Source organism: Rhinoderma darwinii, chromosome 2, assembly GCF_050947455.1.
Source record: "Rhinoderma darwinii isolate aRhiDar2 chromosome 2, aRhiDar2.hap1, whole genome shotgun sequence".
Classification (NCBI taxonomy): Eukaryota; Metazoa; Chordata; class Amphibia; order Anura; family Rhinodermatidae; genus Rhinoderma; species Rhinoderma darwinii.
The window spans coordinates 188,281,751-188,305,105 of record NC_134688.1 but is presented as its reverse complement, the minus strand read 5'-3'; the positions used below and the strand labels follow the sequence as shown (position 1 = coordinate 188,305,105).

General features: G+C 42.5%; 1 protein-coding gene across 1 annotated transcript in view; it reads right to left on the bottom strand.

Moving 5' to 3' along the window:
• The window catches only part of LOC142740900 (ATP-binding cassette sub-family C member 5-like), a 157,308-nt gene that overhangs the window by 24,038 nt on the left and 109,915 nt on the right, over nucleotides 1–23,355 (bottom strand). The window contains exons 16-23 of the mRNA XM_075850323.1: nucleotides 21,605–21,672; nucleotides 21,421–21,520; nucleotides 18,580–18,761; nucleotides 17,372–17,518; nucleotides 15,913–16,042; nucleotides 11,676–11,829; nucleotides 7,964–8,092; nucleotides 65–251 (exon numbers count right to left, since the gene is read on the bottom strand). Coding sequence (XP_075706438.1) covers nucleotides 65–251; nucleotides 7,964–8,092; nucleotides 11,676–11,829; nucleotides 15,913–16,042; nucleotides 17,372–17,518; nucleotides 18,580–18,761; nucleotides 21,421–21,520; nucleotides 21,605–21,672 — 1,097 coding nt within the window. The remainder of the gene's footprint in view (nucleotides 1–64; nucleotides 252–7,963; nucleotides 8,093–11,675; nucleotides 11,830–15,912; nucleotides 16,043–17,371; nucleotides 17,519–18,579; nucleotides 18,762–21,420; nucleotides 21,521–21,604; nucleotides 21,673–23,355) is intronic.

The window sequence follows — 23,355 nt, the reverse complement described above, 5'->3', positions numbered from 1 at the left end:
TAATACATTTTAATCTTTTTGTAAACATGATCTTTTAAGCAGAACATTATAGTATGTGTTGTACCTGGACTGCATAAGACATGGCAAGGCCTGCATAGGCCGGGTCTATCTGTCCATGCATGAACACCACACACACGGCAGTCAATGTGCTGACAGCAAGACTAATCAAATCCAGACGCACCGCCAACCAACGTGTTGCGCAGCTGAAGAGGAGGCATGGCACTTGGTTGACATCCAGAAGTTTCTGATATCTTGAAAAATACAAAGGCATACATATGTGAAGTGAAGAAAATAGGAATAGTACTTATTAAAAAATAAATCCAAATAAGATATATGAATTTTAAAATCGAACCAAACCAGGATATAAGTAGAATGTCCATTCCATTTACCGCATACTTCAGGAGGGGTTATGGCTACCCTCAGTATATAAAGTAAGTGATTGATTATTTGGTGCCCAAACCCCTTCGAAGTGATTGATTGCTCATTTGACCCCTGCATCACATGTGTAACAAAAGCTATTTAATGAAAGAAAACAGCTGCCAGTAGATTGTGTTCTCTGTAAGAAGCTCTTTCTAAAATCTTTCATCCAATGAACAGCGCCCCAAACGGAAGATTTAAAGTGAGCATCATATGCAAATGAGGGTGCTTCTCAGCGATTGGTCACGGACGTGACCACTTTAAGCATAGTGTAATGGCCGCAACCAGATGGCGCCCTTGGTCATTGCGTGTGAAAGGCACCTTAATTTGCAAATGCCATTTAGTGTGTGCATTTGCACCCGCTTATGTGATTTAAAAAGAGCATCTAATAGATGCCCCTTCTAAACAGATGGCAGATTCCTTTAAAGAATATTGACTCAGGGTTATGGAAAACCGATGGACACACACTGAAATTAAAATTGTCCACCTAGCTTTTATTGCAACAACATGTTAAATTTGTGTCCTAACATAGACTATTCTAAGGAACATCTTATCTTTTTTTTTAACACCTATGAGTCCTTTGTAAACAGACACAGTTTATAAACATTTTTTAGAATGTGATTGTTTTCATTTGTTATATCTAGGATATTTATTTAATTAGTTAATTGGACTAGACACCTATAAATATGAATCTTATAAAGTGTCCCTAAATATTAAAATACATTTGCCAATGTTTCGGGTTCATCTTAAAATAAAAGATATGTAATTTACCATTTTTAGGGCTAGAAAAGACTCATTGTTCACATTATTAACTTGCTGTGGTGTGTGGTCTTTTTTAAATTACTATTCATTTCTTAATTTTCTTGCTTTTGTATTTGAATATTAATACACTTTGCTTTTTTTGTACATAAGCCCGAATACGTGCTTTCTCTCACCCAAGTGCAAAAAAAAGTACAGCGTACAACAAAGTGCACAAGGATGCGGTCTATCACAAGCGTTCACCAAAAGCAGAAGGGCCCTCACAAACCTTCTCCAAGCCAGAAGGCCCTGCAAGAGTCCAGGATCGATGGACTACCTTCGCCAAAGCTTAGCGAGAGCATGTCGGGCTCCCTACTTCAACCTGGGCTAACAGCTCAGTGTCCATTAGGGGCCGAAGTTAAAGAGGCTCTGTCACCAGATTTTGAAACCCCTATCTCCTATTGCAGCAGATCGGCGCTGCAATGTAGATAACAGTAACGTGTTTTTTTTTTTCAAAAACGAGCATTTTTGGCCAAGTTATGACCATTTTTATATTTATGCAAATGAGCCTTTCTTATGTACAACTGGGCGTGTTTAAAGTTATGTCCAACTGGGCGTGTATTGTGTGTGTACATCTGGGCGTTTTTACTTGTTTTACTAGCTGGGCGTTGTGAATAGAAGTGTATGATGCTGACGAATCAGCATCATCCACTTCTCTTCGTTACCACCCAGCTTCTGGCAGTTCACAGACACACAGCGTGTCCTCGCTCATCCGACGCGATGAAGTTCCTGTGGGAGGAAGTGAGTGACGTCACAGCGTGATCTCACGAGGACACGCTGTGTGTCTGTGCACTGCCAGAAGCTGGGTGGTAACGAAGAGAAGTGGATGATGCTGATTCGTCAGCATCATACACTTCTATTCACAACGCCCAGCTAGTAAAACAAGTAAAAACGGCCAGATGTACACACACAATACACGCCCAGAAGGAGGAGCCGGGGCTACAGGGGGGTGAGGATCCTAATGGCCACCCACACCTCCTCCCCTTAGACTTCCAGGAGGGACATCCCATAAGGGCACCACACACCATGTGTGCTGTGAGTATTGCCCGGACATCTGACGGGGATTATAACAATTCCTATTGTTGTCCTAGCCAGAAGGCCCTGGCAAATAGAGGTAGTAGTACTCGAATGTGTGAAAGAGGTGTGCTGTACAAATGTGCAATCAGTGGGATCCCATCCAAATTTTCTTTTGTAGCTGTAGCTGACAAAGTGACCACAGTTACAGGGACAAACTGCAATGTTATGTTCAGCTTTTGGAATGTACCGATTCTCCCTGCAGAGAACCAGTTGGTAGAAAGTTTTAAGCGCAATGCTCCCTGGTAAAAAGTATGCAAAATAGCTCTCCTCCATTAGGAAGAAAACTATCTCCTTAGTGCCACTAATAGTTGACTATCCTGTGTGTCAATGTCTGACTTTTTGTAGAGCCTTAAATAAAAATTGTATTAATAACCAAACCAAAGACAATCATCTGTAGACAGCACTGTTTTGGAGTTGTTCAGTAGGGTACAAGTTGGCTGAGTGAGATGCCTTTAAAGGAGCTCTTGTAAGATACTTATTCTTCTTGCGGAGATCCAGAGAGTATGGAGTCTTAAGGGCATTGCTACCTGGGGAAAAATATGCTAATAAAATGATGTTGTCTACCGATGGATGTCTTTGGTTTAGCTTTTAACCCGACTCGTGTTTCAAAGCTTTATAAAGGTTTGAACATTCACTTACATGGTAGTCACCAATAGATGACTGTAGAAAGACTTTTTCTTTATTCTGGAGGACAGCTATTTGACATACTTTTTCCCGGAGAGCATTATCTTAAAGTTTCCCGACCACTGGGTCACCGCAAGATTTCAGCAAGCCCCAGTGATATGAATGGATACAGGAATTTCTACAGGAAAGTGCCACATGTGAATATACTCTTACTGTATGGTTTGTCAACACCGGAGCTAATATAGATCTTGTAAAACCATACTACCCAGGTGCTCATTCGATCAGGAAACACCTTTGCACCTCTTCTGGCAGTGCCCATTTGCACAGGCCCTGTTGAACGCCGTGGAATATAATCTCAGAGACTCTGTTCCCAGGAACAGCCTGGAGCACACTTCGGCGCTCTATGCACTTTCCCTGGGATCCATAGCGTTGGGGATATCCAGGAAGCCTGGCGCCTTATGAAATGTGTTAAGGACGCTTTGTGGCTTTCCAGGACTTGCCTGGTTATGAACTGGGAGTGGATGTCCATCCAGGACTGCCGCAGGCTGCTCAGAGACTATTCCATCATGGACAGTTTGGATGTCAATGAAGAAGAGGATTGAAACCCCTCTCCTCCCCCCTCTCCCCCTTGGTGTGTCTGTCTTTCGATATAACTTCGGGCCTGTGATTCCCCCTCCCTTTGCCCTCCTTTCCCTCCACTCATCCCCTATCGCTTGCCTGTTGTTTTGTTGATTTAATATGTGATGCTTTATCAGAATGTTGATGTAGTGCAGAGTGTAATGTATAGTGTAGGATTGGTGCCTTTCTGTATGTTGTGCTTCTGTATTACTTAGAACGTGCGTGATATTTATTGTGCTGCGATCCATCTTGCACTGGTTGCAGTATACCGTATGCTTGTATTTTGACGACTGATTGCTAATAAAGCTATTTTCAATTTAAAAAAAACTTGTAAAATAATAGCAGCTCTCACTACGGAATCCCAGTGATCATGTGACTAGTCTTACTAAACACTAAATTATTGTCTTTGGGAAATAAGATAAACTAGGAGGTGCTAAATACAAGTTAGAATTATTTTAAAGAGGCTCTGTCACCAGATTCTCAAATCCCAATCTCCTATTGCATGTGATCGGCGCTACAATGTAGATAACAGTAAAGTTTTTGTTTTTTTTAAAAACTTTCATTTTTGGCCAAGTTATGAGCTATTTTATATATATGCAAATGAGCTTTGAAATGGACAACTGGGCGTGTTTTTATTCGTATGTCCAACTGGGCGTGTATTGTGTTTTTAACTGGGCGTGTTTACTTGTTTTACTAACTGGGCGTTGTGGAGAGAAGTGTATGATGCTGACCAATCAGTGACCAATCAGCATCATGCACTCCTCTCCATTCATTTACACAGCAGCATCACGTTCTTACTAGAACGATGTGCAGCCACATACACAAGTGTCCTGATAATGAATACACATGACATCCAGCCTGGACGTCATGTGTATTCAGAATTCTGACAGTTCTGAATCTTTTCTGTGAGATTTCAGCAAGCCGAGCGTAATCTCGCGAGATTACGAGGTAAACGAGATTTCGTTTCCCTTGCTGGAAATCTCACAGAAAGGATTCAGAAGTGTCAGGAGGATTCTGAATACACATGACGTCCAGGCCAGTGGCGGACACAGACTGCAAAAGGCCCCTGTGCAGATAATGTGCCAGGGCCCCCCCGCCCCCCCCCCAATACCGACAAAGTTACCTAAACATATATATGCATATAAAAATAAACCTTACTAATAAAAATTATGAAGGAAGATTTATATTGTACATTTTATTACCAGTTTAGAACACAAGTAACACATTTTTTTCCGGGTTAAATTCTTATCTAAACTAAGTCCCTAAATGTGGGCAAAGAAAATGAAAAACCTATACTCACCTCCTCCGGCGCCTCCGTTCCCCCTCCGCAGCCCCTATCCCTTTCTGTGTTTACAAAGCTGCTGTGGTGACGCGCGGTCGATGGCACATGACCGCTGCAGCCAATCAATGCCCTCAACAGCGATTTGCTGTGGAACTACTGTCCTCAGCAGCACACCAATGAGGAGTTATTGGCAGCAGCGGTCACGTGCCATCGGCAGCGCGTCACCAGTGCAGCCTTGTACACTTGTAACACAGACCGAGACAGGAGGATGGGGGCTGCGGCGGGTGAACGGAGGCGAGGGAGGAGGTGAGTATAGTTTTTTTATTTTCTTTGCCCACATTTAGAGACTTAGGTTAAATTGAATCATTGAATATAACACAAAGCACTCATGCAACTGAGATGCAATAATTTAGATGATCTTATCATGCTTAGCTTACTGCACTGTTACCTATCAAGCAGGACTGAATCTCAAGATATCTACAGAGGGGGCTGTATGGCGTTATCTACAGGGGGGACTGTATGGCGCTATCAACAGAGGGGGCTGTATGGCGTTATCTACAGGGGGGACTGTATGGCGCTATCTACAGAGGGGTCTGTATGGCGCTATCTACAGGGGGGTCTGTATGGCGCTATCTACAGGGGGGACTGTATGGCGCTATCTACAGGGGGGACTGTATGGCGCTATCTACAGGGGGGACTGTATGGCGCTATCTACAGGGGGGACTGTATGGCGCTATCTACAGGGGGGACTGTATGGCGCTATCTACAGAGGGGGCTGTATGGCGTTATCTACAGGGGGGCTGTATGGCGTTATCTACAGGGGGCTGTATGGTGTTATCTACAGGGGGGACTTTATGGCGTTATCTACAGTGGGGTCTGTATGGCGTTATCTACAGGGGTTCTGTATGGCGTTCCCTACAGGGGGGGTCTGTAGGGAAAGTCATACAGCCCCCCCCTGTAGGGAACGCCATACAGACCCCCCTTTAGGGAACGCCATACAGACCCCCCTGTAGGGAACGCTATACAGCCCCCCCTGTAGGGAACGCTATACAGCCCCCCCTGTAGGGAACGCCTTACAGCCCCCCCCTGTAGGGAACGCTATACAGCCCCCCCCCCTGTAGGGAACGCCATACACCCCCAATCACTCAAAAAAATGCGACCTACAGTGTGAAAAGACAAAAGACATGTATCCCCTATCCACAGGATAGGGGATACATGTGTGATCGCTGGCATTGATAGGGAGAGCGGGGGACCGAAAGTCCCCCGAAGTTCTCCATCACTCACCTCTGACTTCCGGTGTCTGCGCAGCTCAAGTGTGACCGGCGCTCCATTCATTTCTACGGAGCTGCCGACACAGACCCCGGAAGTCCGAGGTTTGTGATGGAGAACTTCAGGGGACTTTCGGTCCCCCGTTCTCCCTATCAATGCCAGCGATCACACACGTATCCCCTATCCTGTGGATAGGGGATACATGTCTTATGTTTAATGGCAGAGCGGGGAGATACTCCCTGCTCTGCCGTAGTGTTCCGTGGCATCGCGCTGTAGCAGCCATAGCGGCAGCTAGCGGAGATTCCGGCCAAGGTGGGGGCCCGTGCCGGCAGGTGACGCGGGCCCCCTCATGCCGCGGCCCCGTAGCAGCCGCTACGGCTGCTATAGCAGTAGTTACGCCCCTGTGTTAGGGGGAGTTCACACTGAGGTTTTTTTCGCGAAAAACGTCAGAAAGTGCCTCCCATTGAAATCCATGAAATTTTTCCTGCGAGCAGTAAAAACCGCATGCGGGAAAAAGAAGCGCAATGCCCTTTCTTCGGGCGTTTCTGTCTCTGACTTCCCATTGACAACAATGGCAGGCAGAAAATGCGTTTTTTGCTGCGTTTCCCTGCCCACGGCCCGATGGCCGAAAAACGCCACAAAAAAACGCAATGAAAAACGCGGGAAGTGTTCTACCGGCAGGTCAAAATATGCCTCAAAATTCCGGAAGGAATTATGAGGCAGATTTTTCTACATAAAAACTTCTGACATGAACTTTTTAACTTCATCTACCTGTCCTCTGCAGTCTGCACGTCCTCCACTCGTCCTGTGTCTGTCCTCCGCTCATCCTATGAGTTCTCCGGCAGTCCTGACTGTACTGTCCAGCCGCCCGAAGTCTTACGTCGCACCGCCCCCTGTCCTCTCCCCTGCCTGAGCGCTCCTCCTACCACCAGCATCGCCGTCCTGTCCTATTCATCTGTGCCAGATTGGCAGTGCAGTGTAGCGGCTATCACCGGGCCCGGGCACCCGCCCCCTCCCTCCCGATTGGTAGTGCAGTGTGGCGGCTATCACCGGGCCCCCGCCCCCTCCCTCCCCTCATGCCTAGTGTTGTGATGCTACTAGGCATGAGGGGGCCCGTGCCGCCAGGCCTGGTACATAAAATGTAATGTGCCTGTCAGGGCGACACGGGCCCCCCCATGCCGCGGGCCCCGTAGCAGCTGCTACGGCTGCTACTGTGGTAGTTACGCCACTGAACGGGCCCCCTTCCCACGCGGGGCCCTTGTGCAGCTGCACCGGCTGCACATGCGGTATGTCCGCCCCTGGTCCAGGCTGGATGGTCATGTGTATTCATTATCAGGACACTTGTGTATGTGGCTGCACATCGTTCTAGTAAGAACGATGATGCTGTGTAAATGCATGGAGAGGAGTGCATGATGCAGATTGGTCACTGATTCGTCAGCATCATACACTTCTCTCCACAACGCCCAGTTAGTAAAGCAAGTAAACACGCCCAGTTAAAAACACAATACATGCTCAGTTAAATACACAATACACGCCCAGTTGGACATACGAATAAAAACACGCCCAGTTGTCCATTTCAAAGCTCATTTGCATATATATAAAATAGCTCATAACTTGGCCAAAAATGAAAGTTTTTCAAAAAAAAAAAAACACGTTACTGTTAACTACATTGCAGCACCGATCACATGCAATAGGAGATAGGGATTTGAGAATCTGGTGATAGAGCCTCTTTAAGCTGATCCTGGCCTCATGGTATTCATGAAAATAAAATATTTTTATAGACATATATTTCAGTCTTTTTTTTTCCAGCAGAGATGTTTGCCCGAGTTACTTTGCGGAAATCTGTATGCAATTTATGAGCAAAAGTAAAAAACTTACTTATTAAGACAATCCTTAGTCTTATTGTAGGCTTGTATAGTTGTTATTCCTTGTAAAGTTGATGTGATATGAGATATAAATGGAGACTGACTAATATTATCCAAGCGTTTCAATTCACGAATTAGTACTCTGTAAACGAAAGAATACATGATTGACACACAAGAAAAAAAATTAAACTTAACTTAAGCTACCCATACACTTTAGACAGCTCTTGCCCGAACGCTCGTTTGGCCGACCGCTATTCCTGCCGACGCCTCCATATACTAGTCCTTCTCAATGAATTAGAATATCATCAAAAAGTACATTTATTTTAGTAATTCAATTCAAAAAGTGAAATTCATATATTATATACAGTGAAGGAAATAAGCATTTGATCCCTTGCTGATTTTGTCAGTTTGCCCACTGTCAAAGTCATGAACAGTCTAGAATTTTTAGGCTAGGTTAATTTTACCAGTGAGATAGATTATATATATATATATATATATATATATATATATATATATAAAAGAAAATCACATAGTCAAAATTATATATATTTATTTGCATTGTGCACAGAGAAATAAGTATTTGATCCCCTACCAACCATTAAGAGTTCAGCCTCCTCCAGACCAGTTACACGCTCCAAATTAACTTGGTGCCTGCATTAAAGACAGCTGTCTTACATGGTCACCTGTATAAAAGACTCCTGTCCACAGACTCAATTAATCAGTCTGACTCTAACCTCTACAACATGGGCAAGACCAAAGAGCTTTCTAAGGAGGTCAGGGACAAGATCATAGACCTGCACAAGGCTGGAATGGGCTACAAAACCATAAGTAAGACGCTGGGTGAGAAGGAGACAACTGTTGGTGCAATAGTAAGAAAATGGAAGACATACAAAATGACTGTCAATCGACATCGATCTGGGGCTCCATGCAAAATCTCACCTCGTGGGGTATCCTTTATCCTGAGGAAGGTGAGAGCTCAGCCGAAAACTACACGGGGGGAACTTGTTAATGATCTCAAGGCAGCTGGGACCACAGTCACCAAGAAAACCATTGGTAACACATTACGCCGTAATGGATTAAAATCCTGCAGTGCACGCAAGGTCCCCCTGCTCAAGAAGGCACATGTACAGGCCCGTCTGAAGTTTGCAAATGAACATCTGGATGATTCTGAGAGTGATTGGGAGAAGGTGCTGTGGTCAGATGAGACTAAAATTGAGCTCTTTGGCATTAACTCAACTCGCAGTGTTTGGAGGAAGAGAAATGCTGCCTATGACCCAAAGAACACCGTCCCCACTGTCAAGCATGGAGGTGGAAACATTATGTTTTGGGGATGTTTCTGCTAAGGGCACAGGACTACTTCACCGCATCAATGGGAGAATGGATGGAGCCATGTACCGTCAAATCCTGAGTGACAACCTCCTTCCCTCCACCAGGACATTAAAAATGGCTCGTGGCTGGGTCTTCCAGCATGACAATGACCCGAAACATACAGCCAAGGCAACAAAGGAGTGGCTCAAAAAGAAGCACATTAAGGTCATGGAGTGGCCTAGCCAGTCTCCAGACCTTAATCCCATCGAAAACTTATGGAGGGAGCTGAAGATCCGAGTTGCCAAGCGACAGCCTCGAAATCTTAATGATTTACAGATGATCTGAAAAGTGGAGTGGGCAAAAATTTCATCTAACATGTGTGCAAACCTCATCATCAACTACAAAAAACTTCTGACTGCTGTGCTTGTCAACAAGGGTTTTGCCACCAAGTATTAAGTCTTGTTTGCCAAAGGGATCAAATACTTATTTCTCTGTGCACAATGCAAATAAATATATATAATTTTGACAATGTGATTTTCAGTTTTTTTTTAAATATAATCTATCTCTCACTGGTAAAATTAACCTAGCCTAAAAATTCTAGACTGTTCATATCTTTGACAGTGGGCAAACTTACAAAATCCGCAAGGGATCAAGTACTTATTTCCTTCACTGTAGATTCATTACACACAGAGTGATCGATTTCCAGCATTTTTTTTTTTTAATGTTCATGACTATGGCTAACAGTTAATGAAAACCCAAAATTTAGTCTCTCAGAAAATTTGAATATTATATAAGCCCAATTTCAAAAAAGATTTTTAATACCGAAATGTTGGCCTACTGAAAAGTATGTGCAGTATATGCCCTCAAAACTTGATCGGGGCTCCGACTCTGCATGAATTACTGCATCAATGCGGCGTGGCATGGAGGCGATCAGCCTGTGGCACTGCTGAGGTGATATGGAAGCCCAGGTTGCTTTGATACAGACTTTCAGCTCGTCTACATTGTTGGGTCTGATGTCTCATCTTCCTCTTGACAATACCCAATAGATTCTCTATGGGGTTTAGGTCAGGCGAGTTTGCTGGCCAATCAAGCAAAGTGATACTGTAGTTATTAAACCAGGTATTGGTACTTTTGGCAGTGTGGGTAGGTGCCAAGTCCTGCTGGAAAATTAAATCAGCATCTCCATAAAGCTTGGCAGCAGACGGAAGCATCAAGTGCTCTAAAATATCCTGGTAGATGGCTGCGCTGACTCTGGACTTGATATAACACAGTGGACCAACACCAGCAGATGACATGGCTCCCCAAACCATCACTGACTGTGGAAACTTCACACTGGACCACAGACAACTTGGATTGAGGTCTCTCCATTCTTCCTCCAGACTCTGGGACCTTGATTTCCAAATTAAATGCAAAATTTACTTTCATCTGAAAACAGGACTTTGGACCATTGAGCAACAGACCAGTCCTTTTAAAGGCTTAGGCTGTGTTCACATCAACGTTCGCGGAAACAAATGCTAATGTGAACAGGCCCTTAGGAAACCTTTTGAAGGTGGTTTGTGTAGATTAGCTGATTAGAGTGTGACATCATGAGTCTACAAACTTGAACTTTTACCCAATATTCAAATTTTCTGAGAGACCAAATTTGGGGTTTTCATTAACTGTTAGTCATAATCATCAACATTACAAAAAAATGCTGGAAATCGATCACTCTGTGTGTAATGAATTTACATAATATATGAGTTTCATTTTTTAATTGAATTACTGAAATAAATTAACTTTTTGATGATATTCTAATTCATTGAGAAGGACTAGTATATGCACTCTCTGCAGATATCCTGCAGGAATAAAGGATCAGGCATGTTGAAATCTAATAAAAAAGCTATTTAAAGGAGGCCCCAAAGGTTCAAGCACATACTAAACAGGTGCCGTCCCGGTATTGATTGTAAAAAAAGAAGAAAAAGAGAAAAAATAAGACCTGGGACATATCCAACACACAATGGGGTAACAAGAAAAAATCATATGCAAGTTAGGTTTTTTAAAAGAGAAAAAGAAAATACAATTTCCCAAAGGGGCTAATGCCTGATAAGTTAAAAAACATTTTTTAGACTTTTATTTAGAAAAATATGCAAATTTATTTTGATTGAAGAAAGGGGAACCATGCCCTTTCTAAAAAAAAATGGGCATTGGCCCCCTTTTTTTTAGAAAGGGTATCGGTCCCCTTTAAATAAAATAAATTTGCATATTTTTCTAAATAAAAGTCTTAAAAAAGTGTATTTAAACTTATAATATTAAAATTAATATTCTTTACAATTAATGAACAAACTTGATGAATACTTGACACTGCAGTCAAGAGTGTCATCCTAAGCAGGTTCAGTTGCTGGAATACAACACAATTCGGTTATCTACACCACCCCTACCTTGAAGCTCTGTTTACTATGTAGAAGAGCACACTCAGCGGTACCACAGATATAATAAACCAGGGGAATACTGTGCTAATGATGCTGAGGCAGAAGAGGACGAGGATCATATTCTGCATAAGTTGTTCCATTTGATTTGGAAGGCGTATATCAACTGAAATAGATAATAACTCATGAGTTTACAGAGCAAAAGAGATTTCATAAAGAAAAAAAATGTATCTCAGAGTGTTTATTTCTGCGATAAAGTGTCCCTACACCTTGATGTAAACTTCTTACCACACTGTTCAACCAGGGGATGTAGCAGTGTGGGGTAACATACACTGAATGCCCACTTTATTAGACACACCCTCCCTTTAACGATTGGAGGTTCCCTGTATAGAAATTAGACAAGTGACCCCAGAGTGCAGCGAAAATCAAGTGAGCAAGTTTTCTGTGGATCAGTTTCAGTGTTAATCCACATTAGAACGGGAAAATTGAGCGACTTCGAACGAAGCATGGTCGTTGTTGCTAGACTAGCCGGGCCAGTATTTCAAAAACAGCCAACCTTGTGGAATGGTGCGAAGAGTAAATGAGTAATGGGTCAGAGAAGGATGTCAAGAATCGTTTTGACGAACAGGTGATGCCCAGTTAAAGAGGCTCTGTCACCAGATTTTGCAACCCCTATCTGCCATTGCAGCAGATAGGCGCTGCAATGTAGATTACAGTAACGTTTTTATTTTTAAAAAACGAGCATTTTTGGCCAAGTTATGACCATTTTCGTATTTATGCAAATGAGGCTTGCAAAAGTACAACTGGGCGTGTTGAAAAGTAAAAGTACAACTGGGCGTGTATTATGTGCGTACATCGGGGCGTGTTTACTACTTTTACTAGCTGGGCGTTGTGTATAGAAGTATCATCCACTTCTCTTCAGAACGCCCAGCTTCTGGCAGTGCAGACACAGCCGTGTTCTCGAGAGATCACGCTGTGTCGTCACTCACAGGTCCTGCATCGTGTCAGACGAGCGAGGACACATTGACACCTGAGGCTACAGATGATTCTGCAGCAGCATCTGCGTTTGCAGGTAAATCGATGTAGCTACTTACCTGCAAATGCTGATGCTGCTGCAGAATCAACTGTAGCCTCTGGTGCCGACACGATGCAGGACCTGTGAGTGACGTCACAGATCTGCACTGCCGGAAGCTGGGCGTTCTGAAGAGAAGTGGAAGATACTTCTCATCAGATCGCCCAGCTAGTAAAAGAAGTAAACACGGCCCGATGTAACACACATAATACACGCCCAGTTGTACTTTTACTTTTCAACACGCCCAGTTGTACTTTTGCAAGCCTCATTTGCATAAATACGAAAATGGTCATAACTTGGCCAAAAATGCTCGTTTTTTAAAAATAAAAACGTTACTGTAATCTACATTGCAGCGCCTATCTGCTGCAATAGCAGACAGGGGTTGCAAAATCTGGTGACAGAGCCTCTTTAAGCAAATACAGCCAAATACAACACTGGTGCTCAAACTAATATGTTCGAATGCACAACTCATCATTCCTTAGGACGGATGGGCTATAACAGCAGAGTCCCATTACTGTCCAAGGGAAACAAAAAGGCAAGGCTCCAGTGGGCAAAAGAGCGCAAAAATGAAATCACTAAATAATGGAAAAACTTCACCTGGTCAGATGAATCATGAAGTTTGTTGCACCATGCTGATGGGGGGGGGGGGGCGTGTCAGAATTTGGCACATTCAGCATGAATCGATAAACAGGTGTCAGGTGTCAACAGTTCAGGCTGGTGGAGGTCGAGTAATGGTGTGGGGAATGTTTTCTTTTCATACCCTGGGTCCTGTGGATGGATGTTTGAACAGTAGGACTTACCTAAGCAAGTAGCCAACAAAGTTCAACCCTTCATAGCAGCTGTTTACCCTATGGCAGGAGAACACTTTAGCGTCAACTGCGAGAAGCTTTCATGTCCACATAGGCCAATATTCCTGCAGACAAATTTCAACACCTAGTAGAATCTATTTCAGGATGAGTTGCTGCGGTTCTGAAGGTCAAAGCAGGTCCAACGTGCTACTAGATGGGTGCCTCTAATGTAGTGGCCATTTAGTGTATGTAATGTAGTACCCACAGATTAAAAAGGCTCTGTCACCACATTATAAGTGCCCTATCTCCTATATAAGGAGATCGGCGCTATAATGTAGGTGACAGTAATGCTTTTTATTTAGAAAAACGATCTATTTTAAACTACTTTATGAGCGATTTTTAGCTTTATGCTAATGAGTTTCTTAATGCCCAAGTGGGCGTGTTTTACTTTAGACCAAGTGGGTGTTGTACAGAGGAGTGTATGATGCTGACCAATCAGCATCATACACTTCTCTCCATTCATTTACACTGCACTAGCGATATAGTTATATCGTTATGTGCAGCTATATACACAAACACTAACATTATTGCAGTGTCCTGATAATGAATATACATCACTACGAGCCTGGACGTGATGTTTATTCTGAATCCTGACACTTCTGAATCTTTTCTGTGAGATTCCAGCAAGGCAAGCGTAATCTCGTGAGATTACGATGTTACCTGTCATTTCAAACGAGATTACGCTTGCCTTGCTGGAATCTCACAGAAAAGATTCAGAAGTGTCAGGATTCTGAATAAACATCACGTCCAGGGTGGTAGTGATATATATTCATTATCAGAACACTGTAACTATATAGCTAGTGCAGTGTAAATGAATGGAGAGAAGTGCATGACGCTGATTGGTCAGCGTCATACACTCCTCTGTACAACGCCCACTTGGTCTAAAGTAAAACACGCCCACTTGGGCATTAAGAAACTCATTATCATAAAGCTAAAAATCGCTCATAAAGTGGTTTAAAATAGATAGTTTTTCTAAATAAAAAGCATTACTGTCACCTACATTACAGCGCCGATCTCCTTATATAGGAGATAGGGCACTTATAATGTGGTGACAGAGCCTCTTTAAGCCTTGCTTCAGTGTACTCCACACAATTTTTTTCAGGTTTTGCAGCATAAATGGAAACGGTTTTATGTTTCACCAAGCAAAGATGGTGAGATATCGCCCATTTTCCATTATGTTATAATATACTCTTGTTTGGTTATCATGTACCTCTGATTTCTAGAAGAGTGCAAGAGGCCACAGCTGGTGCGTTATCTGCCCTATCGTTGCAGAAATATTTCACCACGTATGTCTGGCTTTAGATGCCCATTGTTACAATGGACAAATGATCTCATGCATTAAGAACACCTGTTTAAAAACTTTTTTTGACATAATTAACCAACATCTTGGATATTCTGTTGGATAGACATCTCCTAATATGATTGGTCAAAAACTCCAGTTATTGATGATAAGATGGTATATAACTATTATTATTTGGTTGATCTTTAATATCATGAAAAATTGTACGATATATCGCTAACCTAAAGCCAACAGTACATGGGCATACATCTGGCAATACAAAAATGTTTAAGCAACTATTGGAAAGGATAAGACCAATTGAATATAACATGTTGGGAAATTTGCTTGGTGTAATATGGCTCTGCTAATTGTTGGAAGTGCTCAATATAATTTCGTTCACACCTCAATTCTGAAGTGAAAAATGGGCATTGTATGGTCACCTTACCGTAACTGTCTCTTCAGCTAATCGATTGTCCAATTCTTGATAAAACAGAGATCTAAGTTTATTTACAAAATGTAACATATACAATTTTCTATTGGGCAGCATGGTGACTCGGCTGGTTAACACTTTTTCCTTGCAGTACTGGAGTCCATAGAACAACTTTGACCAGGTACAAGATCTTCATGAAGTTAGTATTTTACGTGTGTGTTTGTATGTAGTCATAGGCTAATTGGCTTTCTATAAAATTGGCAGTAATGTTTGTGTATACACCTGATATAGGAAAATTAGAGTGCAAGTATGTCTAGGTATGTATGGGGCAGAAATTGAAGTGAGTTTTTACAATCTGTGTACAGTGCTGTGGAATAGATTATAGAAGCATCAGGCTACAAATATACAAATAAAATATACGCCACCATTTTGTTCTTTAATCAGGGCAGTCTCTGATTTTAAATTTCTACTTAGTCTTCTGCTTCTAATAATGTAGGATTCCAGATTATTTTGCAGCTCTGTGCCAGAAACCGGTGCTTCTTTACTGATAGTTTTAATGACGTTTACTGTATATACGAGTGTATTAAATCGAAATGTATATTAATGGATGACCCATGTACCTTCATCCACATCCTTGGTGAATCTGTTCAGGATACGGCCAAGAGGAGTTGTATCAAACAATTTTATAGGACTGCAAAGGACTTTTTGGAACAGAAGATCATGTAGTTTTGTTGAGGCTCTCAGGGTACTCTATATTTAAGAAAGTAAAGAGATTTAATAATGTGTGTCATATATCTATGATATATCAGAAGTCTTCTGAAACTGGAGGTACACTTGAAAGCCCAAACTAATTAAAAGCCTAAAGTCAGGTGTGGCTGCAGGTAACCCAAATATCCCACCTCCACAATGTCACAACCAGAGTCTAGGTTTCTGTTTGATAGGAGATGGTGCTCACCACAATCCACTAGTGATTTTCTTTCCATGACTAAGAAAAAGTGTTTTCTTCCAAATTAAAAAATAGCTGTATATTTCAATTATTATTTCAATTCTGTAAATGTTTGTAGATCGACATAAAAAAAATATATGTTGATGTTTATCAAACAGAGAAAATGAGTCTAGCGCTATTTATATGAAAGGTGATGTTCCAAGCTGTTTATGTCAGAAGCCACCTTCTTAAAGAGGCTCTGTCACCAGATTTTCAAACCCCTATCTCCTATTGCAGCAGATCGGCGCTGCAATGTAGATTACAGTAACGTTTTTTTTCTTTCAAAAATGAGCATTTTTGGCCAAGTTATGAGCATTTTTATAGTTATGCAAATGAGCCTTTCTTAAGTACAACTGGGCGTGTTTAAAGTTAAGTCCAAGTGGGCGTGTATTGTGTGTGTACATCTGGGCGTTTTTACTTGTTTTACTAGCTGGGCGTTGTGAATAGAAGTGTATGATGCTGACGAATCAGCATCATCCACTTCTCTTCGTTAACACCCAGCTTCTGGCAGTGCACAGACACACAGCGTGTTCTCCAGAGATCACGATGTGACGTCACTTCCTGACCCAGGTCCTGCATCGTGTCGGACGAACGAGGACACATCGGCACCAGGCGACAGAGGCTAGTGGTGCCGATGTGTCCTCGCTCGTCCGACACGATGCAGGACCTGGGGCAGGAAGTGACGTCACAGCATGATCTCTCGAGAACACGCTGTGTGTCTGTGCACTGCCAGAAGCTGGGTGTTAACGAAGAAAAGTGGATGATGCTGATTCAGCATCATGCACTTCTATTCACAACGCCCAGCTAGTAAAACAAGTAAAAACGCCCACATGCACACACACAATACACGCCCACTTAAACTTAAATTTAAACACGCCCAGTTGTACTTAAGAAAGGCTCATTTGCATAAATATAAAAATGTTCATAACTTGGCCAAAAATGCTCGTTTAAAAAAACAAAAACGTTACTGTAATCTACATTGCAGCGCCGATCTGCTGCAATACGAGATAGGGGTTTGAAAATCTGGTGACAGAGCCTCTTTAAGGACACTAAAATTTTTCTAAAATAAAATCTTTAATGTAGTTAAACTTTACCTTAACGAAGACATAACCTCGTACAAATCTCAGTAAAAGAACAGCCACCATAGACATAGTATAAATTAAAATATAGAAGTGCAGGTCAGGGTTGTCTTTCATACTTCCAGTTGTTCCAGTCCAGTTAGCTGTAGCAACAGACATGTTCTAAATATAAAATAACATGAGCCCAATAGTATTTGTTATATATTGAACACTTTTAAATCATTCAACATAAAATAGTACTGCAGTATTTGTTATTACTACTGACTTTAGAAAATCTTTGGCTTCGTTCACATCTGCGTTGGGGTCCCGTTCTGACGTTCTATCGGAGCTTTCCGTCAGAACGGGACCCTGAACAAACACAAACTGACCCAAACGGAAACCAGAGGTTTCCGTTTCCATCACCATTGATTTCAATGGTGACGGATCCGGTGCCCATGGTTTCCATTTGTCTCTGTTGTGTGTTGTGCACCGGACCCGTCGTTTCGCCAGAATCAATACTGTAGTCGACTACGCTGTTGCTTCCAGCAAAACGACGGGGTCCGGTGCACAACAGAGACAAACGGAAACCATGGGCACCGGATCCGTCACCATTGAAATCAATGGTGATGGAAACAGAAACCTCTGGTTAGGGTTCCATTCTGACGGAAAACTCAGACGGAACGTCAGAACGGGACCCCAACGCAGATGTGAACGAGGCCTTAGCTCTCTGTTTATGCAAATGGACTTAATTGTGTGAATATGCCAACTCATCATAAACAATGTACTTGATAACATTGATTAGATCATTCTGAATCCACGCACTGCCCCAGTGATAACACTGAATTTGACCTAAATCAGAAGAGGAAGTTATCATGTTGAGACTGTAATCCAAGCCCTGAATATGCATTTACCTAAGGCTTACTTCACACCTGCATAGTGTGTTCCATTGTGCTGCTCTGTCAGAGGAGCAAAACAAGGGAATAACAGAAGCAACGGTTCCATTGCACAACGAACACCACCGGCAGCCGACGGTACCCATTGACTTTAATAGGTGCCGTCAGCTTTCCATCGGGTGTGCTATTTTCTCTGGAAATCTCGGCCGGATCTGTGACGGAGCCTCCATCGCAGATGTGAACGAGGCCTAACATAACTGTTCACTCAAATAGCATGACAATGGTATTTGTTTTCCATGATAAAGTAAGACTATACATATAAATGACAAATAAGTGGGGGTTTTTTCATACCCCATTGCCTTGTTTAATCCAGTAACTTAGCCACCAGTTACTGAAGGCTGCACTTCCGGTGGTTAGCACAAACAGAATGGCATTTATAGTGATTATTAGCACACCACCAGCCGCTTTAATGTACACTCCATATATTGTCCATGGCACAGTACCATCACCTTTCTCTTCTGCTTGCATTAGACCTGTAAAAAATGTTAACAAAATTAATTTGGTGACGCTGTACAATAGATAAGTATAATAGCTATTTAGAATTTAATATATGTATTGTTAAAACGAACTCTGTGATAAATAGCACAGAAAAATTATCAGCATGAGCGACCTCTAGATCATTAGTGCTAGGCAATTACTGATATCTATTCACATTTTACTGATTTTCTTTTTAAATAAAATATACAAAAATGGAACAATAAAAGAAAGCACCTATAATCCATTCACATATAACTCCTAAGTGCCTAAATAGGCAACTCTACAACTCTCTAACTCTACAGGAGTGCAGAGTTTACAGATTCAATAGGGACCTGCGTTGCTAAAGGACCTTGCGGGAACAAGATCGGGTATTTAAAGGTTTTTTTTTTTTTCGTTAACGGAGTGGCATTATCCACAGGGGGATCTATCGGGGGCACTATCTACAGGGGGCCCTATATACAGGGGACTCTGGGGGAGCAACATCTGCAGGAGGCTCTATGGGGGCACTATCAACAGGGGGCTAATTGTGGGGCACTATCTACAGGGGGCTGTATGTGGGGAACCATCAACAGGGGGATCTATGTGGGGCACTATCCACAAGGGGCTCTATGGGGGGCACTATCTACAGGGGGCTCTATGGGGAGCACTATCTACAGGAGGATATATGGGGGCACTATCTACAGTAGGCCCTATGGGGTGCACTATCTACAGGAGGCTCTATAGGGGGCACTATGTAAGGTGGGAACTATCTACAGTGCTCTATGAGTGGCACTCTCTACAGAGGGCTCTATGAGGGGCACTATTTACAGGGGACTCTATGAAGAGCCCTATTTACAGGGGGCACTATCTACAGGGAGCTCTATGAGGGGCACTGTGTGTGTGGGACACAGTGTATGGAGCTATTATATTCAGGGACCCAGTGTATGGTGCTATTATATTTAGGAAGCACCCAGAGGACACGGGATACAGTCAGGTAACAGACTCTGGATACAGGATACCAATAGGTAACAGACCCGCGATACAGGATACCAATAGGTAACAGACCCGCGATACAGGATACCAATAGGTAACAGACTCAGGTTACAGGATACGGAATCTTCGCAGGATAACACTAGGTTTGTCCAACTTTGCTCTGGGTCAGGGTCACTTATAAGGGCAAGGGTGTACAAGGATAGGTTGGGGACATTTTTACTGGTGTGCGTGCTTGCCTTTTAATAACTAGCGTGCACGCGCACACTACGGGTACAGATGGGGGAGGTAGAGCCAGAGAGCAGAGCATGCCGGCGTCCGTGGGAAGGGAGACGCCGGACGAGGCGCACAATACTGTTGTCGCGGCTGCAAGTAAGAGGGGGATGCCGGTGGTTAGCGATCGCAGGCATAACACTGAGCTTGGTTCTGGTGTTGTATAAATGTCAGAGCTTGGTTCTGGTGCTGTATTTACATATGTATAATAAAAAAAATTGCATGGCAGATGGAATTGAGTTAGGTTTAACCCCTTGTACCACCACCATGCGGTAATACATGATCTGACAATATTTCCAAACAGTCCCCTGTATGTTTTCAGATGCAGCAAAATCTATAAAAATCAACTTTTAAAATGGCACACTGCAAGCTAATTACTCTACAAAGGGTCATAGGGCAGTGCCGCTATCCTGAAGAGTCACACAGTCCTGACACTAAACCCACCTTCCTGCGCTTAATTTACATCCGCCTGGATGTCTACATAACTACCAGTCTCTTATAACTTTCTCAGATGCGCCATTGCCTTGTACTCCATGAGAACGCACCATGCAGTGAGGTGTACTCTGCATGGCTTCATCGCTACACCATGCATGCCAGTGGAGTACAAGGCGACGGTGCATCCGCAAGAGTTGGAGCAGGTAAGTCGATGTAGCTACTTACCTGCAAACGCTGATGCTGCTGCAGAATCAACTGTAGCCTCTGGTGCCGGTGTCCTCGCTCGTCTGACACGATGCAGGACCTGTGAGTGACGACACAGCGTGATCTCTCGAGAACACAGCTGTGTCTGCACTGCCAGAAGCTGGGCGTTCTGAAGAGAAGTGGATGATACTTCTCATCAGAACGCCCAGCATGTAAAAGTATTAAAAACACCCCGATGTACGCACATAATACACGCCCACTTGGACTTTTACTTTTAAACACACCCACTTGGACTTTTGCAAGCCTCATTTGCATAACTACAAAAATGGTCATAACTTGGCCAAAAATGCTCGTTTTTTTAAAATAAAAACGTTACTGTAATCTACATTGCAGCGCCTATCTGCTGCAATAGCAGATAGGGGTTGCAAAATCTGGTGACAGAGCCTCTTTAAGCAACAAGTATAATATATTTTATTATAACATTCCTGTTCATGAAAAGAAGTGAGAATATAACACACCCATGGTTATTGTTGGGTGATGATCTAGGCAATACTGCATTTCTCTATCCACTATGTAACCATATCTTCCCTGCAATAAATTCCATCCCCTACCAGTCCCTGTTCCACCTTCAATATTTGTCCTCTCCACAGTGTACTACAAACAGGTGGTATTACAAAGGAACATGAAAGGAATCTACATTTAGTCTAGAGGTTAATGTCAAAACTTTCAATGCCTTTGTAATGTAATTCTGTATCATGCACAATATATACATACCCCTGACTTCTTCCTCTTCACCATAATTTTTGGCTACCATGTCTGTTCCTAAATCTTTTAGATTTCCATTTACATAATTTTCACCATCTGCTTGATTTGCCTGTATAAGAAATGTTTATTTTTCTGTGAAAATTATCTATAATAGACTCTTCTATCATTTTTACTAAAGCTTCATTTTTCTCACTTTTATTCCAGGGGTCCTCATTGCATTGAGGAGATTCACTTCAGTAGTCATGGCTTTTACTGTCATGTCTGAAACATTAATGGTATCCATTATTAATCTTAAAGTTTGCCATGTAAGAGTATATTGTAAAGAATGAATATATAGTCTCAAATGGATTTCAGAGATCAAATATCAGCAATGTCCTTTTTACTGCCATGACTCTTCCCATAATCTGCTTGGATACACTGGTCATTGCTTGAAATCTAAAGGACATTTTGAATAAAATTGAAAGCGATATTGCAGTTTTAGAAATTACAATTTTTGTTGTGTAATGAAAATGTACACAATTTTCAAGATCTGTACTTGCTGTCACAAAATAAGATTATTCATTGTTTACTTCCAGTGGATAAAAATCTCTCCTGGTCATGTGATAGACACACAGGTGTATAGCATAAGACAGAGCTACGATAACTATACTGTAAAAGTAACAACACACATTAGACAAATTTCGGTAGAACCCGCCATTTGCGGAGGGGTCGGCTGTCAAATTAATGTGTATGGGGGCCACCCGACCCTCCCTCCCTTCAACATGCACGATCTTTTGTTCTCACAGGTGATAACTGCTGCCAGAGGCCTCTGGCAGCAACATATTCCCCTATCCCCATTGACATAAACATGCACACTTGGCCGAGCCGAGCATGCATGTTTATGGGGGTGTAGGGAGATATAACTGCTGCCAAACATTTGCTCGACCGAGGCAATTGAAAGGCATTTTATATATAAATATATATATATATATATATATATATATATATATATACAGTGAAGGAAATAAGTATTTGATCCCTTGCTGATTTTGTAAGTTTGCCCACTGTCAAAGTCATGAACAGTCTAGAATTTTTAGGCTAGGTTAATTTTACCAGTTAGAGATAGATTATATAAAAAAAAATAAAAAAATCACAGTCAAAATTATATATATTTATTTGCATTGGGCACAGAGAAATAAGTATTTGATCCCCTACCAACCATTAAGAGTTCAGCCTCCTCCAGACCAGTTACACGCTCCAAATCAACTTGGTGCCAGCTGTCTTAAATGGTCACCTGTATAAAAGACTCCTGTCCACAGACTCAATTAATCAGTCTGACTCTAACCTCTACAACATGGGCAAGACCAAATAGCTTTCTAAGGATGTCATGGACAAGATCATAGACCTGCACAAGGCTGGAATGGGCTACAAAACCATAAGTAAGACGCTGGGTGAGAAGGTGCTTTGGTCAGATGAGACTAAAATTTAGCTCTTTGGCATCAACTCAACTCTCCGTGTTTGGAGGAAGAGAAATGCTGCCTATGACCCAAAGAACACCGTCCCCACTGTCAAGCATGGAGGTGGAAACATTATGTTTTGGGGATGTTTCTCTGCTAAGGGCACAGGACTACTTCACCGCATCAATGGGAGTATGGATGGAGCCATGTACCGTCAAATCCTGAGTGACAACCTCCTTCCCTCCACCAGGACATTAAAAATGGCTCGTGGCTGGGCCTTCCAGCACGACAATGACCCGAAACATACAGCCAAGGCAACAAAGGAGTGGCTCAAAAAGAAGCACATTAAGGTCATGGAGTGGACTAGCCAGTCTCCAGACCTTAATCCCATCGAAAACTTATGGAGGGAGCTGAAGATCCGAGTTGCCAAGCGACAGCCTCAAAATCGTAATGATTTACAGATGATCTGCAAAGAGGAGTGGGCCAAAATTCCATCTAACATGTGTGC